This window comes from Kogia breviceps, chromosome 1, assembly GCF_026419965.1.
Source record: "Kogia breviceps isolate mKogBre1 chromosome 1, mKogBre1 haplotype 1, whole genome shotgun sequence".
NCBI lineage: Eukaryota > Metazoa > Chordata > Mammalia > Artiodactyla > Physeteridae > Kogia > Kogia breviceps.
This window is the reverse complement of record NC_081310.1, coordinates 420,605-441,306: the sequence shown is the minus strand read 5'-3', so window position 1 is coordinate 441,306 and position 20,702 is coordinate 420,605. Positions and strand designations below refer to the sequence as shown.

The window sequence follows — 20,702 nt, the reverse complement described above, 5'->3', positions numbered from 1 at the left end:
TTTTCTTGATGCTCACTGAGGATTTGCTCTAGGCGTTTTGCACAGCCTCTTAAGATAAAATTAGCCGATGTGTAGTGTGTGAGCTTGAGAGGCAGAGAACAAATGATTGTTGTGTCGTCAGTCATGCTTAAATTCTCTGCTAAGTGTTTGAGTTCCGCTGATCACGTAACTTCAGAGTCACAGCAAATACAAAGAAAAATGCTTCGTGCCCTCTAGGAAACAGCGTAGACAGGCGCGGTAATTAGAGGGCTTCAGCGTCGGGGTCCCTTCCTCCGGCCCTGCATTGCGGGTGTTAGCCTCGTTTTCTCTGGAGGCCGGAGCAGGGATAGCTGTGAAGCCGCGGCTGCCACTGTGCGTCCGTCGCAGGGCCTTGCGGGCCCAGAGCGCCGTCCGCCCAGGGCCGTGGAGAGCCGCGTGGCGTGCAGATCCACGAGGCCCGCGTGGTGTGCTGGGTGTGGGTGTGGTCTGGCGCGGGCGTTGCCACGTTTTGTCTGTAAGTGGCCAGGTAACGTACAGTTTAGGTTTTGCAGGCCATTTTGTCTCCAGTGCAAATATTAAACTCTGCTGCTGTTGGTAAAACTTGATTTACAGAATGTGACAGCCACGTTTGCTCTTCTGTCTGGGTTTAGAAGGTACGAGGGCTCAGGCTCTACTGAAGACGCCGCGTGTCCCCCAGGAAACCGTATGGCAAGCTGCGTCACTTCTGTGAGTTTCCAATCCATACCTGGGTAAACGAAAGTGAATGAAAGTATGCCTTCCCTCCTCAAAAACATTTAAAACTCAAGTACTGGGGTTTTCTGGGTTTTGTTTTTATAGATTTTTTTTTTTCTTACAGCTTAGTAAAAGTTTTCATATATTGACACAGGTTACAAAGTAATGTACATAATATTCATTAAAAATAGGCTATAATATGCTATATATAGGTATAGAATATACATACATAGATAAAAATCTAGGCATACGTGTAGTAGAATAAAAATGGGCTTATCCTCATGTGGTGGAATTCAGTTTATTTTCACATGTTGATCTGTTTTCTAATTTTTTCCGGGAAAAGCATGTATGATTTCAAATATTTAAGACTCCAAGTGAGGCAAAAGGCCCTCGATTTCACCCCCAGAGCTGCTTTTACCAGCTGCTTCTCGCTCATTCCGTAAAACTCGCCGGAGCAGGCAGCGCGATGAGCCAGTCAGAAAGTGGCGCCTTCGCTGTGGCGTCTGTCGAGGACGCAGAGAAGAGGCAGCAGGCAAGAAGTGGTGCAGCGGGGTGTCTGTGTGTCCGCAGGTGCAGGTGGAGTGTGAGGTGCCGGCTGGTAGCCCAGGCAGCGTTTCCTGAGGGGTTCGTCCTCGGTGTGTGTGCTCGCCGGCTCCAAGGCTGGTCCACAGCTTTGCAAGTTTTTCCCCTTCACCCAGAGAAGAGGAAGCTATTAAGGAAAGAGGCACACGTACCGAACTCACAGTGGATTGAGACATGTATGGCGGTTCCAGTTAACTAATCCACATGGAGGAAAAAAAAAATCTCCTAACATATAGCCTGGTTGGAAACTTCTGTTTCAGGGTATGGCATATCTTGTAATAGACAAACTCTCCCACTGAGAATAACTAGAAAAGCCGGATAAACATAAGAAAAATAAGTCTTTAAAGGCATTGGAGAGATGGTAAGGAAGTGAGGACTTGAGGAATGTAGATCCCAGAGAGAAGGAAAGCACAGGAGGCGAGCCCGGCACCTGCTGTGCTTGTCCCCCAAGGTGCTGGCTGACCAGTGAGGCAGTGGCTACAAGGCTGAGAAGCTGGGCGAGATTTCCAGCCGTCTCTTAGTGCCTCGGGAACAGAAATTAAGAGTTCAGAAACAGGGGCCCCCGTGGACACCCCAGACTTCCCCTGGGACCATCAGAGGGCTGCCTTCCAGCAGGAGGGGCTTTTAGCAGACATGACCAGCTCTGTGAAGACTGAAGCCCGGCTTCCAGGTGGCTCAGTCTCAAAGTGGGTGAAGGGGGTTTGCCTTACCCCGTGGTTTCCACAGTGTGGTCTCCACATCAGCAGCACCACCTGAGAACTAACCAGAGATGCAGGTTCCCAGACCCCCTCCACACCTGCTACATCAGGGCTTCTGCGGGCAGAGCCTCGTGAGATTTGTATTTCACAAGCCTTGCAAGTGATTCTGATGCAATGAAAGTCTGAGAACCAGTTTCTTAGCCTAACTAAGCCGGAGAAAAGAATATCCTCTGGAGGATGACAGCATCTTCCAGAGCTGCAAGTTATTACTACATTTTTTCATTAAAAATTCTGGCATTAATTCAAAAATTACCAGACATACTGCATAATAAGACTGATTTACAAAAGACTAAGAGAAAATACAGGGCTTCCCTGGTGGCGCAGCGGTTGAGAGTCCGCCTGCCGATGCAGGGGACACGGGTTTGTGCCCCCGGTCTGGGAGGATCCCACGTGCCGCGGAGCGGCTGGGCCCGTGAGCCGTGGCCGCTGAGCCTGCGCGTCCGGAGCCTGTGCTCCGCAACGGGAGAGGCCGCGACAGTGAGAGGCCTGCGTAACACACGCGCACGCACACACACACACACACACACACACACACACACACACACACACAGAGAGAAAAGAAAAGAAAAGAAAAGAAAAGAAAAGAAAAGCAGACACTAGGCACAGACCCAGATATTGATTGTTGTCAGATGTGGACTTTAAAATAATCATAGTAAATTACGGTCAATATGTTCCAGGAAATAGAAGACAAGATAGAGAGTTTCAATAGAGAACTGCCCTCTCTTTGGAAAGATGGAAGTGCTAGAACTGAAAAATAAAATTACAAATTAAGAAATTCAATTGTAGTAAAGCAGCTGAAGAGAGGATTCGTGAACTAATTAGATTGGACGGTGGAAAACACCCAGAATGAAACCCAGAGAGAGAGGAGAAGAGAAAGTAGAGGAAAAGTGTAGTAAACGATTGGAGGGTGGCCAGCGAGTTGTAATAGAAGCGTAGCTGTCGTTCGAGACGGAGCGGGGAGGGCCGGCTGCTTCTCCTGGGCACCCCTGCTTCCGGGAAAGTGGCCGCTCAGGCCGCTTCCTCAGACGTAGGCGTGCGGCCGGCCTTCGCCTGGGAACGAGCAAAGCGAGCCGCTCACTCTGAGCGCTGGTTGCCCGTTGTAACATTTAAAGCGGAAATTAGGGCTTCGGAAAACTTGCACCTGTCACTGTGGGTGCTGAGAGTGTGGAACTGCTTCCCAGTGTGGAAGGACTGTTCTGCGACCAAAGGTAGTATTAGAGAATGCGGGGGTTTTTTAAAACTTTTATCGTTTTTTGTTGATATAGTTGAAATAAAGCAAGTCTTTTTTGGCATACAACGTAATGAGCTGGTAAGCATGTTACAAAATGATCACCGCAATACGTGTAGTTGACATCTGTCACCAGACGTATTTTCCTCGTGATGCGCACTTTTAAGACCTGCTCTCTTAGCAGCTGTCGAATACATTCGTGTTGTTAACTACAGTCACCTTGTTGTGCACACCTTCCCAGCACTGACTTCTCTTACAACCGGAAGTTTGTACCCTTTGACCACCTCCACCCACTTCGCCCACTCCCCCACCTCTGGCGACCGCCGATCTGTTCTCTGTACCTATGAATTCAGTTTTTTAGATTCCCTGTACGAATGAGGTCGTGCAGTATTTGTCTTTCTCTGCTTCTCGCAGCATAATGCCCTCAAGGCCCATCCATGTTGCAGGTGGCAGGATTTCCTCCTCTTTATGACTGAATATATTCCATTATGTATGTACCTGCGCGCACACGCGTGTGTGTCTATACACACACACATACACGCCACATTTTCTTTAGCCATTCATCTGTCAGTAGGCGCTCAGGTTGTTTCCGTATCTTGGCAATTGTGAATAGTCCTTCTGTGAACATTGGGGTACAGATTTAGTACAGATCGAGATTGTGATTTGGTTTCCTTCAGATAAACAAAGTGGAACTGCTGGATTGTATGGTAGTTCTATTTTTAATTTTTTGAGGAACCTCCATACTGTTTTCCAGAGTGGCTGCACCAATTTACATTCCCACCAGCAGTGCATGAGGGCTCCCTTTTCTCCACAACCTCTCCAGCACTTGTTATTTCTTTTTTTTTTTTCTTTTCTTTTTTTTTTTTTTTTTTTTTTGTGGTACGCGGGCCTCTCCCGTTGCGGAGCGCAGGCTCCGGACGCGCAGGCTCAGCGGCCACGGCTCACGGGCCCAGCCGCTCCGCGGCACGTGGGATCCTCCCGGACCGGGGCACGAACCCGCGTCCCCTGCATCGGCAGGCGGACTCTCAACCACTGCGCCACCAGGGAAGCCCGTTATTTCTTTTCTGACAGGTGTGAGGTGACATCTCATTGCGGTTCGGATTTGCGTTTCCCTGGTGATGAGATGCTGAGCGTCTTTTCATGGGCCTGTTGGCCGTCTGCGTGTCTTCTTTGGAAAAAGTCTGTTCAGATCCTCTGTCCATTTTTTAATCAGGTTGTTTGTTTTCTTTTGAGTTGTATGAGTTCTTTATCTAGTTTGGCTATTAAACCCTCATCAGATATATGACTTGCAAATATTTTCTCCCATTCAGTAGGTTGCCTTATTGTTTTGTTGCTGATTTTCTTTGCTGTGCAGAAGCAAAAAGTTTGATGAAGTCCCACTTGTTCATTTTTGGTTTTGGTGTCAAATCCAAAAAATCATTGCCGAGACTGATGTTAAGGAGCTTAAACCGTATGTTGAAGAATGTGATTTTTTATGTTACTATTGCATAACGAAATGTGTCACCGTTTGGGGGATTTTACCAAAGACGTGGCCTGGTAAGACATTCCATCCAAGGTACAAGATAGACCACTGGATTTTGGCATAACAGAATATGAAAGTTCTGTTAACATCATTTCAGATTCCACATTGCGACTAACCTTAAAGAAAGTACCACTTGTGTTTGACTACAGGATCAAAGAAGACGGTCCACAATTATCTGGAAAAGCTATTCTAACACTCCTTGCTTTTCCAACTACGTATCTGTGCAGGACTGGATATTTTTTATATATTTTAACTAAAACAGCATATTGCAGCATATCGAATGCAGAAATGTATATGAGAATGGGGCTGTCTTCTATTACGCCAACATTAAAGCAATTTACAAAAATGTAAAATAATGCCACTCTTACTAAATTTTTTTGTTTTAGAAAATTGTTATTTTTCATTGATGTTAACATGTAATAGGGCTATCATTTTCAGATGAATTAATAAACACGTTTAATTTCTCAACTTTACTGCTTAATAAGGTAGATGTTAATAGATATACCCCACATAAACAAAAGCTGTTTGGGGATCCTCAGTAATTTTTTAAAATATAAAAGGGTCCTCAGACCGATCAGCTGAGAACCGTTGCTGTAGGTACAAGGCGACCTAATTTTATTGTGCTTCACGTTATCGCTTCCAGATACTGCGTTGTTCACAAATTCAAGGTTGGTGGCAGCCTGTGTCGCACGAGTCTCTCGGTGCCATTTTTCCAACAGCGTCTGCTCACTTCATGTCTCTGTGTCACATTTGGTTATTCTCACAGTATTTCAAGCTTTTTCATTATCGTATTTGTTATATCTGTGATCAGTGATACTTGATGTTACTGTTGTAATTGTTTGGGGTGCCACACACCACACCCACACGAAAATAATCAATAAATGCTGCATCTTTACTGCTCTACCCAGCAGTGGCTCTCCTGTCCCTCTCCCTCTCCTTGGGCCTCCCTATTCCCTGAGACAAAGCAATGCTGAAGTTAGGCCAGTTAATGACCCTACAAGGGTCCCTAAGTATCCAAGTGAAAGGAAGGGTTGCACATCTCTCACTTTAAATCAAAAACTAGAAATTATTACCCTTAGCGAGGAAGGCACGTGGAAAGCCAAGACAGGCCTAAAGCTGGGCCTCTTGCACCAAACGGTTAGCCAAGCTAGAAGTGCAAAGGAAAAGTTCTTGAAGGAAGTTAAAAAGTACTACTTCAGTGAACACACAAATGATAAGAAAGCGAAACAGCCTTATCGCCGATATGGAGAAAGTCTGAGTGGTCTGGATAGAAGATCAAACCAGAAACAGCAAAGCCTCATCCCGAGCAAGGCCCTAACTCTGTTCAGTTCCCCGAAGGCTGAAAGCGGTGGGGAAGCTGCAGAAGAAAAACGTGAAGCTCAGCAGAGGTTGATTCATGAGGTTTAAGGAAAGATGCATTCTCAGTCACATAAAAGTGCAAGGTGAAGCAACAGGTGCTGATGTAGAAGCGGCAACAAGTTATCCAGAAGACCCAGCTAAGATAATTCATGAAAGTGGCTGCACTGGGCTTCCCTGGTGGCGCAGTGGTTGAGAGTCCGCCTGCCGATGCAGGGGACGCGGGTTCGTGTCCCGGTCTGGGAAGATCCCACATGCCGCGGAGCGGCTGGGCCCGTGAGCCACGGCTGCTGAGCCTGCGCGTCCAGAGCCTGTGCTCCGCAAAGGGAGAGGCCACAACAGTGAGAGGCCCGCCTACCACAAAAAAAAAAAAAAAAAAAAAAAAGAAAGTGGCTGCAGTAAACCACAGATTTTCCATGTAGGTTAAACAGCCTTCTATTGGAAGAAGACGCCATCCAGGACTGCAGAGTTAGAGAGGGGACGTCAGTGCCTGGTTTCAAAGGACAGGCTGACTCTCCGGTTCGGGGCTGATGCAGTTGGTGAGTTTCAGTCGACGCCAGCGCTCCTTTGCCATTCTGAACCCCTGGGGCCCTTAGGAGTCCTGCTGCATCTACTCTGCCTGTGCTCTGCGACTGGAACAGCAAGCCTGGTGACAGCACACCTGTTTACAACATGGTTTACTGAATATTTAAAGCCCACTGTTGAGACCTGCTGCTCGGAGAGAAAAAGATTCAAAGTATTACTGCTCACTGACAGTGCGCCTGGTGTCACCCAAGAGCTCTGGTGGAGATGGGCAGTGAGACTCATGTTGTTCTCACGCCTGCAAACACAGCATCCGTCCTGCAGCCTGTGGATCAGGGAGTAACTCGCAAGCCTTACCGTTGAAGAAATACATTTTGGGGACTTCCCTAGTGGTGCAGTGGATAGGAATCCGCCTGCCAATGCAGGCAACACGGGTTTGATCCGCGGTCCGGGAAGATCCCATATGCCGCGGAGCAACTAAGCCCGTGTGCCACAACTACTGAGCCTGCGCTCTAGAGCCCGTGAGCCAAAACTACTGAGTCCTTTTGCCACAACTACTGAAGCCCACCCGCCTAGAGCCTGTGCTCCGCAACAAAGAGAAGCCACCGCAATGAGAAGACTCTGCTCTGCAATGAAGAGTAGCCCCTGCTCCCTGCAACTAGAGAAAGCCTGCACGCAGCAACAAAGACCCAGTGCAGCCAAAAATAAATAAATAAGTTTATGGAAAAAGAAAAAAGAAATACATTTCATCAGGCTACAGCTGCCATAGATGGTGACTCCTCTGATGGATCTGGGCAAAGTCAATTGAAAACCCTCTGGAAAGGAATCACCATTCTAGATGCCATTAAGAACATTTGTGACTCATGGGAAGAGATCAGAATATCCACCTGAACAGGAATTTGGAAGACGTAGATTCCAACCCTCGTGGATGACCTCGAGGGGTTCAAGACTCCAGTGCAGGAGGTAACTGCAGATTTGGTGGAGAAAGCAAGAGAAAAAGAATTAGAAATGAGGGCCTGAAGCTGTGACTGAATTGCTGCAATCTCATGATACAACTTGAAGGATGAGGAGTTGATTCTTATGGGTGACCAAAGAAAATGGTTTCTTATTCATAGCAGCACTAGTTACAGTAGCGAAGACATAGACGCAACCTAAATGTCCATCGACAGATGAATGGATAAAGAAGATGTGGGACATATAGACAATGGAATACTACTCAGCTATAAAAAAAAATGAAATAATGCCATTTGCAGCAACATGGATGGACCTAGAGATTATCATACTCGGTGAAGTAAGCTAGACAAAGACAAATACCATATGATATCACTTGTATGTGGAATCTTTTTTTTTTTTTGCGGTATGTGGGCCTCTCACTGTTGTGGCCTCTCCCGTTGTGGAGCACAGGCTCCGGACGCGCAGGCTCAGCGGCCACGGCTCACGGGCCCAGCCGCTCCTTGGCATGTGGGATCTTCCCGGACCGGGGCACGAACCCGCGTCCCCTGCATCGGCAGGCGGACTCTCAACCACTGCGCCACCAGGGAAGCCCTTGTATGTGGAATCTTAAAAAAAATAAAAGATACAAATGAGCTTATATACAAAACAGAAATAGACTCACAGACATAGAAAACAAACGTATGGTTACCGAAGGGGAGGGTAGGAGTAAATTAGGAGTTTGGGATCAACACGTACACACTACACATAAAACAGATGAACGAGAAGGACTGCTGTGTAGCACGGGGAACTCTGCGCAGTATTTTATAATAACCTATAAGGGAAAAGAATCTGAAAAAGAATAGACGTGTGTATAACTGAATCACTTTGCTATACACTTGAAACTAACACACGTTGTAAATCAACTATACTCCAATTAAAAAAATAAAATTTAGGGCTTCCCTGGTGGCGCAGTGGTGGAGAGTCCGCCTGCCGATGCAGGGGACGCAGGTTCGTGCCCCGGTCCGGGAGGATCCCACGTGCCGCGGAGCGGCTGGGCCCGTGAGCCTTGGCCGCTGGGCCTGCGCGTCCGGAGCCTGTGCTCCGCAACGGGAGAGGCCACGGCGGTGAGAGGCCCGTGTACCTCAAAAAAACCAAAAATAGTAAAATAAATAAAATAAAATTTAAAGAAAAAAAGAAAGTGGTTTTTTGGTGAAGGTACTGTGAAGGTTATTAAGATGACAACAGAGGATTTAGAATACTACATAACTTAGTTGATAACGCAGAGGCAGGATTTGAGAGGATTGACCCCAGTCTTGAAAGAAGTTCTACTGTGGGTAAAATGGTATCAGCCAGCATCGCGGGCTACAGAGAAGCCGTTCATGAAGGGAAGAGTCAGTCAATGAGGCAAACGTCACCGCTGTCTTCTTCCAAGACATCGCCACGGCCACCCCAGCCCTCAGCCACCTCCTTCCTGTCCAGTGAGCTGCCAGCAACATCAAGGCAAGACCCTCCACCAGCAGAAAGATTACAGCTTGCTGAAGGCTCAGATGATGGCTAGCGTTTTTAACAATATTTTTTAATTAAAGTATGTACCTTGTGTTTTTAAGATATACTATTGCACACTTACTACAGTATAGCGTAAACGTAATTTTTATATGTACCGGGCAACCAAAAATTTCACATGACTGACTTTATTGCAAGATTCACTTTATTGTGGTGGTCTGGAACTGACCTTGCAGTATCTCTGAGATATGCTTGTATTACAGTGACAATTAAAATGTATTATTAGGATATTATGAACCGTTTTGTGGTACTGAATATGAAAATATAGATAAGATTCCTTGAAAAACAAATATTACCAAAACAGAAAATCTGAATAGGCCTAATTCTATTAAAGAAATTGAAACCCTTATTTAAAACCTTCCCATAAAGAACACTGTAAACCCAGATGGGTGTATTGGTGAACCCTTCCACTTATTTAAGGAGGAAATGACCCCAGTCTTACACAGATTCTCAAAGAAAACAGACAAGGAGAAAACACTTCCCAACTCTCATAACTTTAATTTCCAGACCAGTTTCTTGCATGGACACAGACGGAGGAACCCTAACGTAAATAATTCTGAATCTCTATGAAAAGTCTGTATAAACGCTGATGCGTACATCATGGTTAAGTCGGGCGTATCCCAAGCATTTCGGGTGGTTTTATCATTCAAAAATTGTCCAGTGTAGTTCTCCATATTCACAGAAGAAAGAAGGAAATGATAATTTCAGTATACGGGGAAGAAAAGCCCATGATAAAGTTCACACGCTGATGATTAAAAGACGAAACAAATAGCAAGCAGCCCCTCCTAGCCCACTGCCGGGGGCGGGGAAGGAGTTGCCTTCACTTGGGCAGCAGCACCTGCAGTCTTAGCCAGAAGCTGCCTCTCTGAAGGCACGAGCGAAGCAGGGAGACGGCTGTCGTCACCGCCAGCCGGAGCGTGAAGGCAGGAAGCGAAGTTAAAAGTCTAAGGATGGGAAAGAGGAAAGAAAGTTCTCCTTTGACAGTTATAGATGGTGCGATTCTGCACGAACGCTAATACGTTTGCAGGTGGTGTCTCGGCTTATGTAATGTCCACCCATAGGCTGTCGCGTTGGGTCGGCCTGACTTCATCTTGGCTCACAGAAACCCCCTCGGTGTGCAGACGCGCCTGCTGTCCCCCAGGGCCTCACCTCCGGTTGACTTCTTCCCCGCAGGTCGTATCTGACTCCCGTACGGGATGAGGAAGCAGAGTCGCTACGGAAAGCGCGCTCCAGACAAGCTCGGCAGACTCGAAGGTCTACCCAAGTGAGTGTGGCCTCGTGTTTAAGTCCTTTTCCGTCGGCCTGCCTTCCCACGGGAAGTACAATGAAACCGTGATGAAACGCGTGCCTTACTCCAGCCATTGTAGTGAAAGCTTTCCTGTTCGATCTTACACTGCATAGAACCAAATGAATTCATAGCTACATATACCCCCCCCCCCCCGCTTCTGTTCTCCAGGCGCAGAGCAGGTTTCTCTCCTTCCCTCCCTAAGACTAATCATGCCACGTGTTCCTAAGGCCCACACCTTTATTCCTGCAGGAGAACGGTCTGGCACGATCTCCGAGTGTTAGCCCTCGAGTTAGCATGGGACCGAGCCACGCTGCTCCTGGGTGTGTACTCGAGAAATAAAGCAGGCTTCTACAGAAAAGCCCTGCACAGATATTTATAACGGCATCATTCGCAGGAGCCAGAGACCCAAATTCAGTGTCATCTCTGGCCAGAGTTAACTTGCTGTAGAGACCGAAATTACGTGTGCAGCGTGCAGGTTCTCTGGAGGGCTGAGCCTGGGCTCCCGGCAGCGTCAAGGTCAGCGATTCTGTGGCTGGAGGTGCCCCAGCGAGCGTCGGGCGGTGGGGGCCCACGCGGGGCCGTTGCACAGGCCAGATGAGTGAGGCAGCCAGCAGAACCGGAAAAAGCCTCCCAAATTTCCACTGGTTTGGGAACAAAAAGAAATGAAGCCCCGATGCATGCTAATGCTGCAATGTGGATGAACCTTAAGAAAAAGTTATGGTGCATGAGAGAAACCTGGCATGATTCCATTTGTATGAAAATGTCCAGAGTAGGCAAATCCAGAGAAATAGAAAGTGGATTAGTATTTGCTGGGGGCTGGAGAGAGGGAGGAATGGGAAGTGACCACTAAGGGTGTGGGGTTTCTTTCTTTCTGGGTTGATGAAATGTCCTGAAATTAGACGGGGGTTTTGGACAGCTCTGTGAATAAACTAGAAAACGGCGAGTTGTATCTTTAAAAGGGTGGATTTTATGGTACATGGATTATGTTTCAATAATGATGTTATAAAAAGAAACAAGAAGAGTCCCTCAGGGAAGCTTTGAAGTAAGGAAGATAAGATCTGCATTATATTTTGCCAAAGTCGCCGTGCAGAGACGTGCTGGGAGAGGCCTGTGAAGCCTGGAGGCCCGTGGGAAGCTGCTCCTTGGCTGAGCTGGAGACGACAGGCGTGTAGCAGCAACCGTTGAGGGGGGCTGTGATGGGGCGTCGAGGAAGCAGGGGAGGGTGAGCCGGGCAGCAGGACCGAGGCACGGCCAGGGGACTGAGGGACCAGCGGGAGATGGAGCCCGAGGGGGCCGGAGAGGCAGCCTACAGTGAAGGGGGGGACCCCCGCGGCTTCAGACGCTACAGACGCCAAGCAGGAGAGCTGAGGACCGAGAGGGACCTTCCGCGTCGTCCCCGAAGTGCCCTTGTGTCCTTCCGGACCCTCCAGGGTCGGGCAGGCGCCGTCCTGTGTCGTCATTGCCACGGCTGTTACCACTTGTGCTTGATGGTGGTTTGCTTCCCCAGAGGATGTCACCCCCACGAGGGCCAGACAAGCATTTGTGTTGGTTTGGTTTACTGTGGTGCGGACTATACGCAACATACAACTCAATATTTGAGCCGTTTTTAAGCACACGCTTCCTCGGCATTCATTGCGTGCACAGTATCGTGCAGCCGTCAGCACCATCCGTCTCCAGAACAGCTTTCGTCCCCCCAGGCCGAGCCTCTCTACCCGTTCAGCAGCTCCCTCTCTCCCCACACCTTCTGGCAGCCACCGTTCTACTTCTGATCTCTCTGACCTTGACTCCAGGTAGCTCATGTGAGAGGAGTCGCCCAGGGTCTGTCTTCTTTGTGGCTGGCTTGTTTCACTCAGCGTGACGTCTTCAAGGCTCATCCGTGTGGCGGCACGTGTCAGAATTTCCTTCCTTTGTAAAAGGCTGAATCATACTTGGTTGTATATTTAGACCACATTTGGTTCATCCATCATCCGTTGATGGACACTTAGGTGGCTTCCACCTTTTGGCTGCTGTGAACAGTCTTGCTGTGAACATGGCTGTGCAAATCTCATCAGACCCTGCTTTTAGTTCTTTTGGGTATAGACCCAGAAATAGGAGAGGCTGGATCATATGTTTCTGTCTTAATACTTAATTTCCATTATACTCATCTGTTTTCTTGTGTCTTTTCCATTAGATTATGGTTCTTGAGGACAGGACTCACTGGACTTGTCTTCGTGGTTCCGGTGCTTAAAAACGCGGTCACTTTTTATTAAGAGAATGAGGGAACAAATTAGCTAATAGTTACCTTCTGGCTTTGGAACTCCCCTCTTCTGAGGATGTGAGCGTATGACTACTTGAGTTAGAGTCAACTCACTCTCTGTCTGACCCTTTTCCCCTTCTGCAGACGTCTCCTCATTATTTCCTTTTTTTCTGTACCTCCTGCTCCTAGGAGCCTGGGGAAAATTTTAATCGGTGGAACGTCTCTGTGTGATTCCTACGGTTACAAAATTATGTTAGAGAAAAGCTAGTTCAGGGCTTGCGGGGTTTTTAAAAAAATTTATTAAATGGCGGTATAGTTGGTTTACAATACTGTTAGCTTTGGGTGTACATCATACTGAATAAATTTTTTTAAGATTATATGCCATTTATAGTTATAAAATATTGGCTGTACTCCCTGTGTTGTAAATATATCCTTGTAGCTTATTTTATGCATAATAAGTTGTACCTCTTAATCCCCTGCCCCAGTATTTCCCTCCCCCTTCCCTCTCCCTCTGGCAACCACTCTTTTTTCCTCTATATCTGTGAGTCTGGGTCTTTTTTGTTATATTCACTAGTTTATTTTATTTTTTAGATTCCACATAGAAGTGATATCATACAGGATTTGTCCTCTGACTTTTTTCGCTCAGCGTGATACACTCCAGGACCATCCATGTTGTTGCAAATGGCAAAATTTCATGCCAGTGGCTAATACTCCATATATGTGTGTATGCATATATGGAGTATGTGTGTATATGTGTGTGTCTCACGTCTTCTGTATCCATGCATCTGTGGATAGACAGCTAGATGGCTTCCATATCTTGGCAGTTGTAAATAATGCTGCTGTGAATATTGGGGTGCATGTGTCTTTTCGAATTAGTGTTTTTGGTTTTCTCAGAGATATGCCCAGGAGTGGAATTGCTGGATCATGTGGGAGTTCTGTTTTTAGTTTACTGAGGCTCCTCTCTACTGTTTTCCACAGTGGCTGCACCAGTGAACACTCCCATCAACAGTGCACTAGGGCTCCCTCTTCTCTGCATTCTCACCAACATTTGTCATTTATGGTCTTTCTGATGACAGCCATTCTGACAGGTGTGAGGTGACATCTCATTATGGCTTTGATTTGCATGTCCCTGGTGATGAGTGATGTTGAGCAGCTTTTCATGTACCTCTTGGCCGTCTGTACGTCTTCTTTGGAAAAGTGTCTCTTCAGGTCTTCGGCCCATTTTTAAATTGGCTTGTTTGTTTTTTTGATATTGAGTTGTATGAGCTGTTTATATATTTTGGAGAGATTAACCCCTTATTGGTCATATCATTTGCAAATATTTTCTCCTATTCAGTCTTTCCCATTTGTCTTTTCGTTTTGTTGATTGTTTCCTTTACTGTGCAAAAGCTTTTAAGTTTCATTAGGTCCCATTTGCTTATTTTTGTTTTCGTTTCCTTGCCGTAGGAGACAGATCCAAAAAAATATTGCTGTGATTTATGTCAAAGAGTGTTCTGCCTATGTGTTCTCCTAGGAGAAATTCTGCTAACTTTGGGTTTTGTTTATTCTTCTTTTTCTAATTCCTTTAGGTTAAGGTTAGGTTGTTTATTTGAGATTTTTCGTGTTTCCTGAGAGGGCTGTATTGCTATAAACTTCCCTCTTAGAATTGCTTTGCAGCATCCTGAAGATCTTGGAACACTGTGTTTTCATTTCATTTGTCTCCAGGTATATTTTGAATTCTTTAATTTTTTCAGTGATCCGTTGGTTGTTTAGTAGCATTTTGTTTGGGCCACACATGTTTGTGTTTTCTGTGGTTTTTATTCTTGTAGTTGATTCCTAGTCTCATAGCCTCGTGGTTGGAAAAGATGCTTGATATGATTGCAGCCTTCTTAAATGTACTGCGACTTGTTTCATGATATAGCACAGATGTATCCTGGAGAATATGCATTTGAAAAGAATGTATATCCTGCTGCTTTGGGATGGAATATTCTCTCTGTATATCTATTATTAAGTCCGTCTGGTCTAATGTGTCATTTAAGGCCAGAGTTCCCTTGCTGATTTTTTGTGTGGATGATCTGTCCATTGATGTAAGTGGGGTGTTAAAGTCCCCTACTATTTTTGTGTTACTGTTGATTTCTCCCTTTATGTCTATTAATATTTGCTGTATTCATTTAGGTGCTCCTATGTTGGGTGCAAATATATTTTCAATTGTTATATCTTCTTCTTGGAGTCATCCCTTGATTATTATGTACTGTCCTTCTTTGTCTCTTGTAACTGTCTTTTTAAAATTTTCATTATTTATTTATTTATGGTTGTGTTGGGTCCTTGTTGCTGCGCGTGGGCTTTCTCTAGTCGCAGCGAGCGGGGGCTACTCTTCGTTGCGGTGCGTGGGCTTCTCATTGCGGTGGCTTCTCCTATTGTGGAGCACGGGCTCTGGGCGCATGGGCTTCAGTAGTTGCGGCTCGTGGGCTCAGTAGTTGTGGCACGCGGGCTCTAGAGCGCAGGCTCAGTAGTTGTGGCGCACGGGATTAGTTGCTCCACGGCATGTGGGATCTTCCCGGACCAGGGATCGAACCCACGTCTCCCACACTGGCAGGTGGATTCTTAACCACTGCGCCACCAGGGAAGTCCCAACAGTCTCTATTTTAAAGTCTATTTTTCTGTTATAAGTATTGCTACCCAGCTTTCTTTCCATTTCCATTTGTATGGAATGCCTTTTTCCATTCCCTCACTTTCAGTCTGTGTGTGTCTTCAGATCTGAAGTGTGTCTCTTGTAGGCAGCATGTATTGGGTTGACCCAAAAGTTCATTCGGGTTTTTCCGTAACCTCTTACAGAAAAACGGAATGAACTTTTTGGCCAACCCAATATGTGGGTCTTGTTTTTGTATCCTCTCAGCCACTCCATCTTTTGATTGCAGCATTTAATCCATTTCATATAAAGTAGTTATTTTAGTTATTTATTTTTGGCTGTGTTGGGTCTTTGTTTCTGTGCGAGGGCTTTCTCCAGTTGGGGCGAGCGGGGGTCACTCTTCATCGCGGCGCGCCGGCCTCTCACTGTCGCGGCCTCTCCCGTTGTGGAGCATGGGCTCCCGACGCACAGGCTCAGTAGTTGTGGCTCACGGGCTTAGTTGCTCCGCAGCATGTGGGATCTTCCCAGACCAGGACTCGAACCTGTGTCCCCTGCATTGGCAGGCGGATTCCCAACCACTGTGCCACCAGGGAAGCCCTAAAGTAGTTATTGATATGTATGTACTTATTGCCATTTTGTTACTGTTTTGGGATTGTTTTTCTAGTCCTTTTTTGTTCCTTTCCTCTTTTGTTCTCTTCCCTTGTGATTTGATGACTGTCTTTGGTGTTAAGTTTGGATTTCCTTCCCTTTTATGTGTATGTATCTATTATAAATTTTTTGGTTTGTAATTACCATGAAGTTTGCATATAGCAATATGTGTGTGTGTGTATATGTATGCACACACACACACGATTATTTCAAGTCACTGATCTAATTTCAAATAACATTTTAATAACCCTGCATTTTTCCTTCTCTCTCCCCATGATTACTGTTTTTGACATCATATTTTATATCCTTTCATTTTGTGTATCCCTTAACTGCTTATTTTGGATATAGTTGATTTTACTACTTTTTCTTTTAACCTTTCTAGTAGGTTTGTACTTGGTTGATTTACTACCTTTACTGTTTATTTGCCTTTACCAATGAGATTTTTCCTTTCATAATTTTCATGTTTCTAGTTGTGACCTTTTTTGTTTTCTTTTTTATTCTTTTTCCTTTCTTTTGCTTAGACACATACCTTTAACATTTCTTATAAAGCTGGTTTGTTGGTGCTGACCTCTTTCAGCTTTTGCTTGTGTGTAAAACTTTTGCTCTCGCCATCAGCTCTGAATGAGAGCCTTGCTGGGTAGAGCATTCTTGGTTGCAGGCTTTTCCTTTTCATGAGTCTAATTATATTGCGCCACACCCTCTGGCCTGCACAGGTTCTGCTGGAAAGTCAGCTGATAGCGTTATGGGAGTTCCCTTGTGTATAACACGCTGCTTTTAATATTCTGTCTTGAACTTTTGCCATTTTAATTCCGGTGTGTCTTGGTGTGTCCTCTTTGGGTCGATCCTGTTTGGGACTCTGCTTCCTAGACCTGGATGTCTGTTTCCCTTCCCAGGTTAGGGAAATTTTCAACTGTTATGTCTTCAGATACGTTCTGTGACCCTTTCTCTCTCTCTCTTCTCCTTTTGGCACCTCTATGCTGTGACTGTCAGTGCATTTGATGTCATCTTAGGGGTCTCTTAAAGTGTCCTCGTTTATTTGTACGTATGTATTTTTTCTGTTCGGTGGCAGTGATCTCCACTCTTCTGTCTTCCGGCTCCGCGGTCTGTCCCTCTGTGTCATTTAGCGTACTGTTGCTTCCTTCTAGTGCACTTTGCGTTTCAGTTTCTGTATGCCTCATCTCTGGTCGGTTGTTCTTGTATTTTCCAACTCTTTGTGAAAAACATACAACTTCTCACTCTGTTCATTCTTTCTTAAGTTCTTTGGTCAGCTTTACGATCATAACTTTGAACTTTTTCCCGGGTAGATTGCCTAGCTCCACTTCACTACTTGTTCTTCTGTGGTTTGATCTCGTTCTTTCATTTGGAACGTGTTCTTCTGTCGCTTCATTTTGCCTGACTTGCTGTTTGTGGTGTGGTGGTGTCTGGTAGGTTGGTTACCTTTCTTGACCTTGGGCAACTGGCCCTTCTATAGGAGGTGTCCTGTACACCCCAGCGGTGCGCTCCTCTCTGGCCACCAGAGCTGTATGCTCTAGGGGTGCCCCCTCTGTGGGCGGCGTGGGCCGTTCTGTTGGGCTGGGCCGGCTGTGTGGGCGGGCTGCTTGGTTGCCGGGCCCCACCTCGTGTGGACGCTGCCGGCTGCTGGCTGCTGTGGCCAGGTCATGAGGTGGCTGACTGTGGGACCCAGGGGGGCCCCGGGGCCAGTGCTGGCTCACTGGGAGTAGAGTCAGTGGGGCTGTGGACCGCCCACTTCACTGGTGAGTGAAGCTAGGTCCCGGGGCTAGTGCTGGCCTGCTGGTGGGCAGAGCCGGGTCCTGGGGGTCTGGCTGCAGGGCCCCAGGGTCCAGAGCTGGGGTCAGACTGCTGATTGTTGGGGCTGGTTCGTGATACAGCTAGCTGTGGGGTCCAGCGTGTTCTGAAGCTTGTGTTGGCCTGCTGGTGGGCAGGGCTGGGGCCCAGCTGGCCCCAGGGCTGGTGCTGACCTGCTGGTGGATGGACTGGGTCCTCCCACGGCAGGCTGTGGGCTCTGATTGTCCTGGGGCTGGTGTCCACCCGTTGGTGTGGTGTCCACCCATTGGCGTGGGAGGCTGGTCTGAAGGCTGGAGGAGGCTTACTGGTGGGCAGGGCCAGGGCCCAGGGGTTTCTGGGGCTGGTGTCTGCCCACTGGTTGGGGGAGCTGGGTCCCAGGGTCTCTGGCTGTAGGTCCCTGGTAGTCCCGGGTCTGTCTGGTGCCTGTGCACTGGTGTGTGGGGCTGGGTCCGGGGCCCTCTAGTGGGCAGGGCTGGGTCCGGGGGGTCACAGGCAGCCTGTCTGCTGGCCGGTGGGCCTGGGCCCCTGCCTAGTTAGTTGCGTGGCCCGAGGCCGTCCCATTCCTGGTGCCTGTGTTCGGTTGGCTGTGAGCAGGGCCGGGTCCTGAGGGTGATGAGCTAGAGGGGGGACCCCACGACGGTGCCTGCCTGCACCAGCGCCCTTGCACTTGGCCCGGCTCCCCGGAGCGGCTGCTGCCGATGTCTGTGTCGCCAGCATCACAGGCCTGCCTCTCCGGAGACCCTCCGAGATCAGCAGGTGGCTCTGAGCCAGGCTCCTTTGAGATTACTGCTCTGCCCTGGGTTGTGGAGCACGTGAGGTTTTGTGTGTGCCCTGTGAGAGTGGCGTCTCTGTCCCCACGCAGCCCTCTGGGACTCCTGAAGGGAAGCCCTGTGGGCCTTCAGAGCCAGGCGTTCTGGGGCCTTGTCTTCCCCAGCGCAGGAGCCCCGCGCTGGGGCTCAGACCCCCCACCCCTGGGGAGAACCTCCACAGCTGGGAGCGTCCTCCCGTGTGCGGGTCGCCCCCACCCATCTCGTTGCAGAGGGTCTCTCGCGGCCGCCCCGGTCGGTGGCTGTGCTGTGCGCGGTTGCCCGGCGCGCCCGGGCTCCTCGTGCTCGCCATCTTGGCGGCCCCCTCAGGGTTGGGGTTTTGTTTGTTTGTGTGGGTTTGGTGTTTGGTTTTGGTGGTGGTTCTCGCCTGGCTCTGAATTTTCACCATTTTGAGCCTGGTTCTTCTTTCTGGGTGTAAACTTAAGTTTTCCTTGTGTCTGCTGGACGCTCTCTGTGGGTGACTGCATGCTCTTGCGGGGTCGGGAGCGCCCAGGTGGAGACGTGAGAACCATGGGGGTGGAAGCAGCGGGCGGGCATCAGTGCTGACCTGTTTCTGGAGCTCAAAGCAGGAAGTGTACCTAGGCTCAGGCCTGGGGCCTCTGCGTACCGAGGTGTTGGTTTTCGGCGTATATTGCTTGAAGCGGCCTCACACACTTCGGGAGCTTCATTTGGAAGTTGGTACCATTAGATCTTTACGGAGTTTCCCTGCTCGTTCACGGGGAGTTAGTCCATGGTTAGGGTGAAACCTCTCTGACCTTGTGGTTATTTTCCCAGGGTGTAACCCTGACGGATCTCCAGGAAGCAGAAAGGACGTTCAGCCGGTCGAGGGCGGAGCGTCAGGCTCAGGAACAGCCCAGCCCGAAGCCCGTGGGCCCCGGAGGGCTGGAGGGCAGCTCCCAGAAGCATGAGCCCCTAGCGGCCCCTGCAGAGGAAGCTGGGGAGAGCCGCCAGCCCTGGGACCGGAGCCTGGAGGGTCAGGTGAGCTCTCGGTGCTGAAAGCAGGGCGCCGGGGGCGTTTCTTCCTCCCCGATAATTCCGGAACTGTCCTACTCTGCAGGGGACGCCTCATAGCACGTGCTATTTATGTCCATCTTTAGTTGGCAGACCTGTGTAATTGAAAGGATTCAGAGGAAGTTATTCCTTAAGTGATCGATTTTTTCCTCTGGGAGGCAACTAATGCGATTTTTCCCAGTTCTGTTGAGATGTAATGTTGCAACATGATTTGATGTGTGTACATGTTGTGAAATGACTACCACCATACGTTTGGTTAACTAAATGTGTCTTTCTGCTCTGAGAAGAGAGATCTTGGTATAAAAAAAAATACAAATAGAAGTATAAGCATTTATTATTTAGTTTATGCCAGGCACTATTTTAACAATTTAAATATGGGTATTAAATTGCTTAATCCTCACAGCAACCCTCTGAGGTAAGTAGTATTATTCCTTCTTAAAATATGAGTCAGTGGGGTGATAGAGAGGTTAAGTAACTTGCCCAGCATTTTGCGCGGCTAAGAAGAGGTCAGGGACTTGCCTGGCGGTCCGTCCAGTGGTTAGGAATTGGCGCCTTCACTGCTGGCCGCCCAGGTTCGATACCTCGTCAGGGAACTAAGATCCCACAAGCCACGCGACCAAAATAATAATGATATTGATTTGTGTGTGTGTGTCTGCCTATCTGTGTATGTCTGGTGTTAGACTGTTTGGGTTCAAACCACAGTATCCTTACTAACTGGCTGTATGTATTTAACCTTGTTTTACATAGTTTCCGAATTTGTAAAAACAGAGCTTATAATAGAGGGCGCTCCTTGTGGGGTAATACATGTGTAGTGCTTGACACATTAAGTGTTCAGCAAAGCTTAACTACTGTGATGCTGACGTACTTAAAAGCCTCCAAATTCCTCTTTTCTCTCCCCCTTTCCAACCAGATATGTACGTATATATCATAACCATTTAGGCAATTGGGTGAACGCTTATTCTGAATTTTAATTTGATGGTACAGTATTCTAAAATAAAAGATTTTACTGGAAAAAGAAAGCAGAGGTGGAGCGAGGCGTTGACTCCACAGCGTGCCCTCCTCACCACTAGGGTGCTGTTCTACAAACTTCTGCAGGCCCAAAG

The 20,702-nt window shown here is 47.7% G+C and overlaps 1 protein-coding gene across 24 annotated transcripts in view; it reads left to right on the top strand.

Annotated features, from left to right (window-relative positions):
- Positions 1–20,702, top strand: part of PPP1R12B (protein phosphatase 1 regulatory subunit 12B) — a 219,842-nt gene that overhangs the window by 105,790 nt on the left and 93,350 nt on the right. For 22 of the 24 annotated variants that reach the window (XM_067026629.1, XM_067026597.1, XM_067026589.1 and 19 more), the window contains 2 exons: positions 10,349–10,439; positions 19,363–19,566. In XM_067026629.1, the coding sequence (XP_066882730.1) occupies positions 10,349–10,439; positions 19,363–19,566 (295 nt within the window). Of the gene's footprint in view, positions 1–10,348; positions 10,440–19,362; positions 19,567–20,702 lie in introns of those variants that run through there. The other 2 variants (XM_067026691.1, XM_067026699.1) reach the window with 2 other exon arrangements.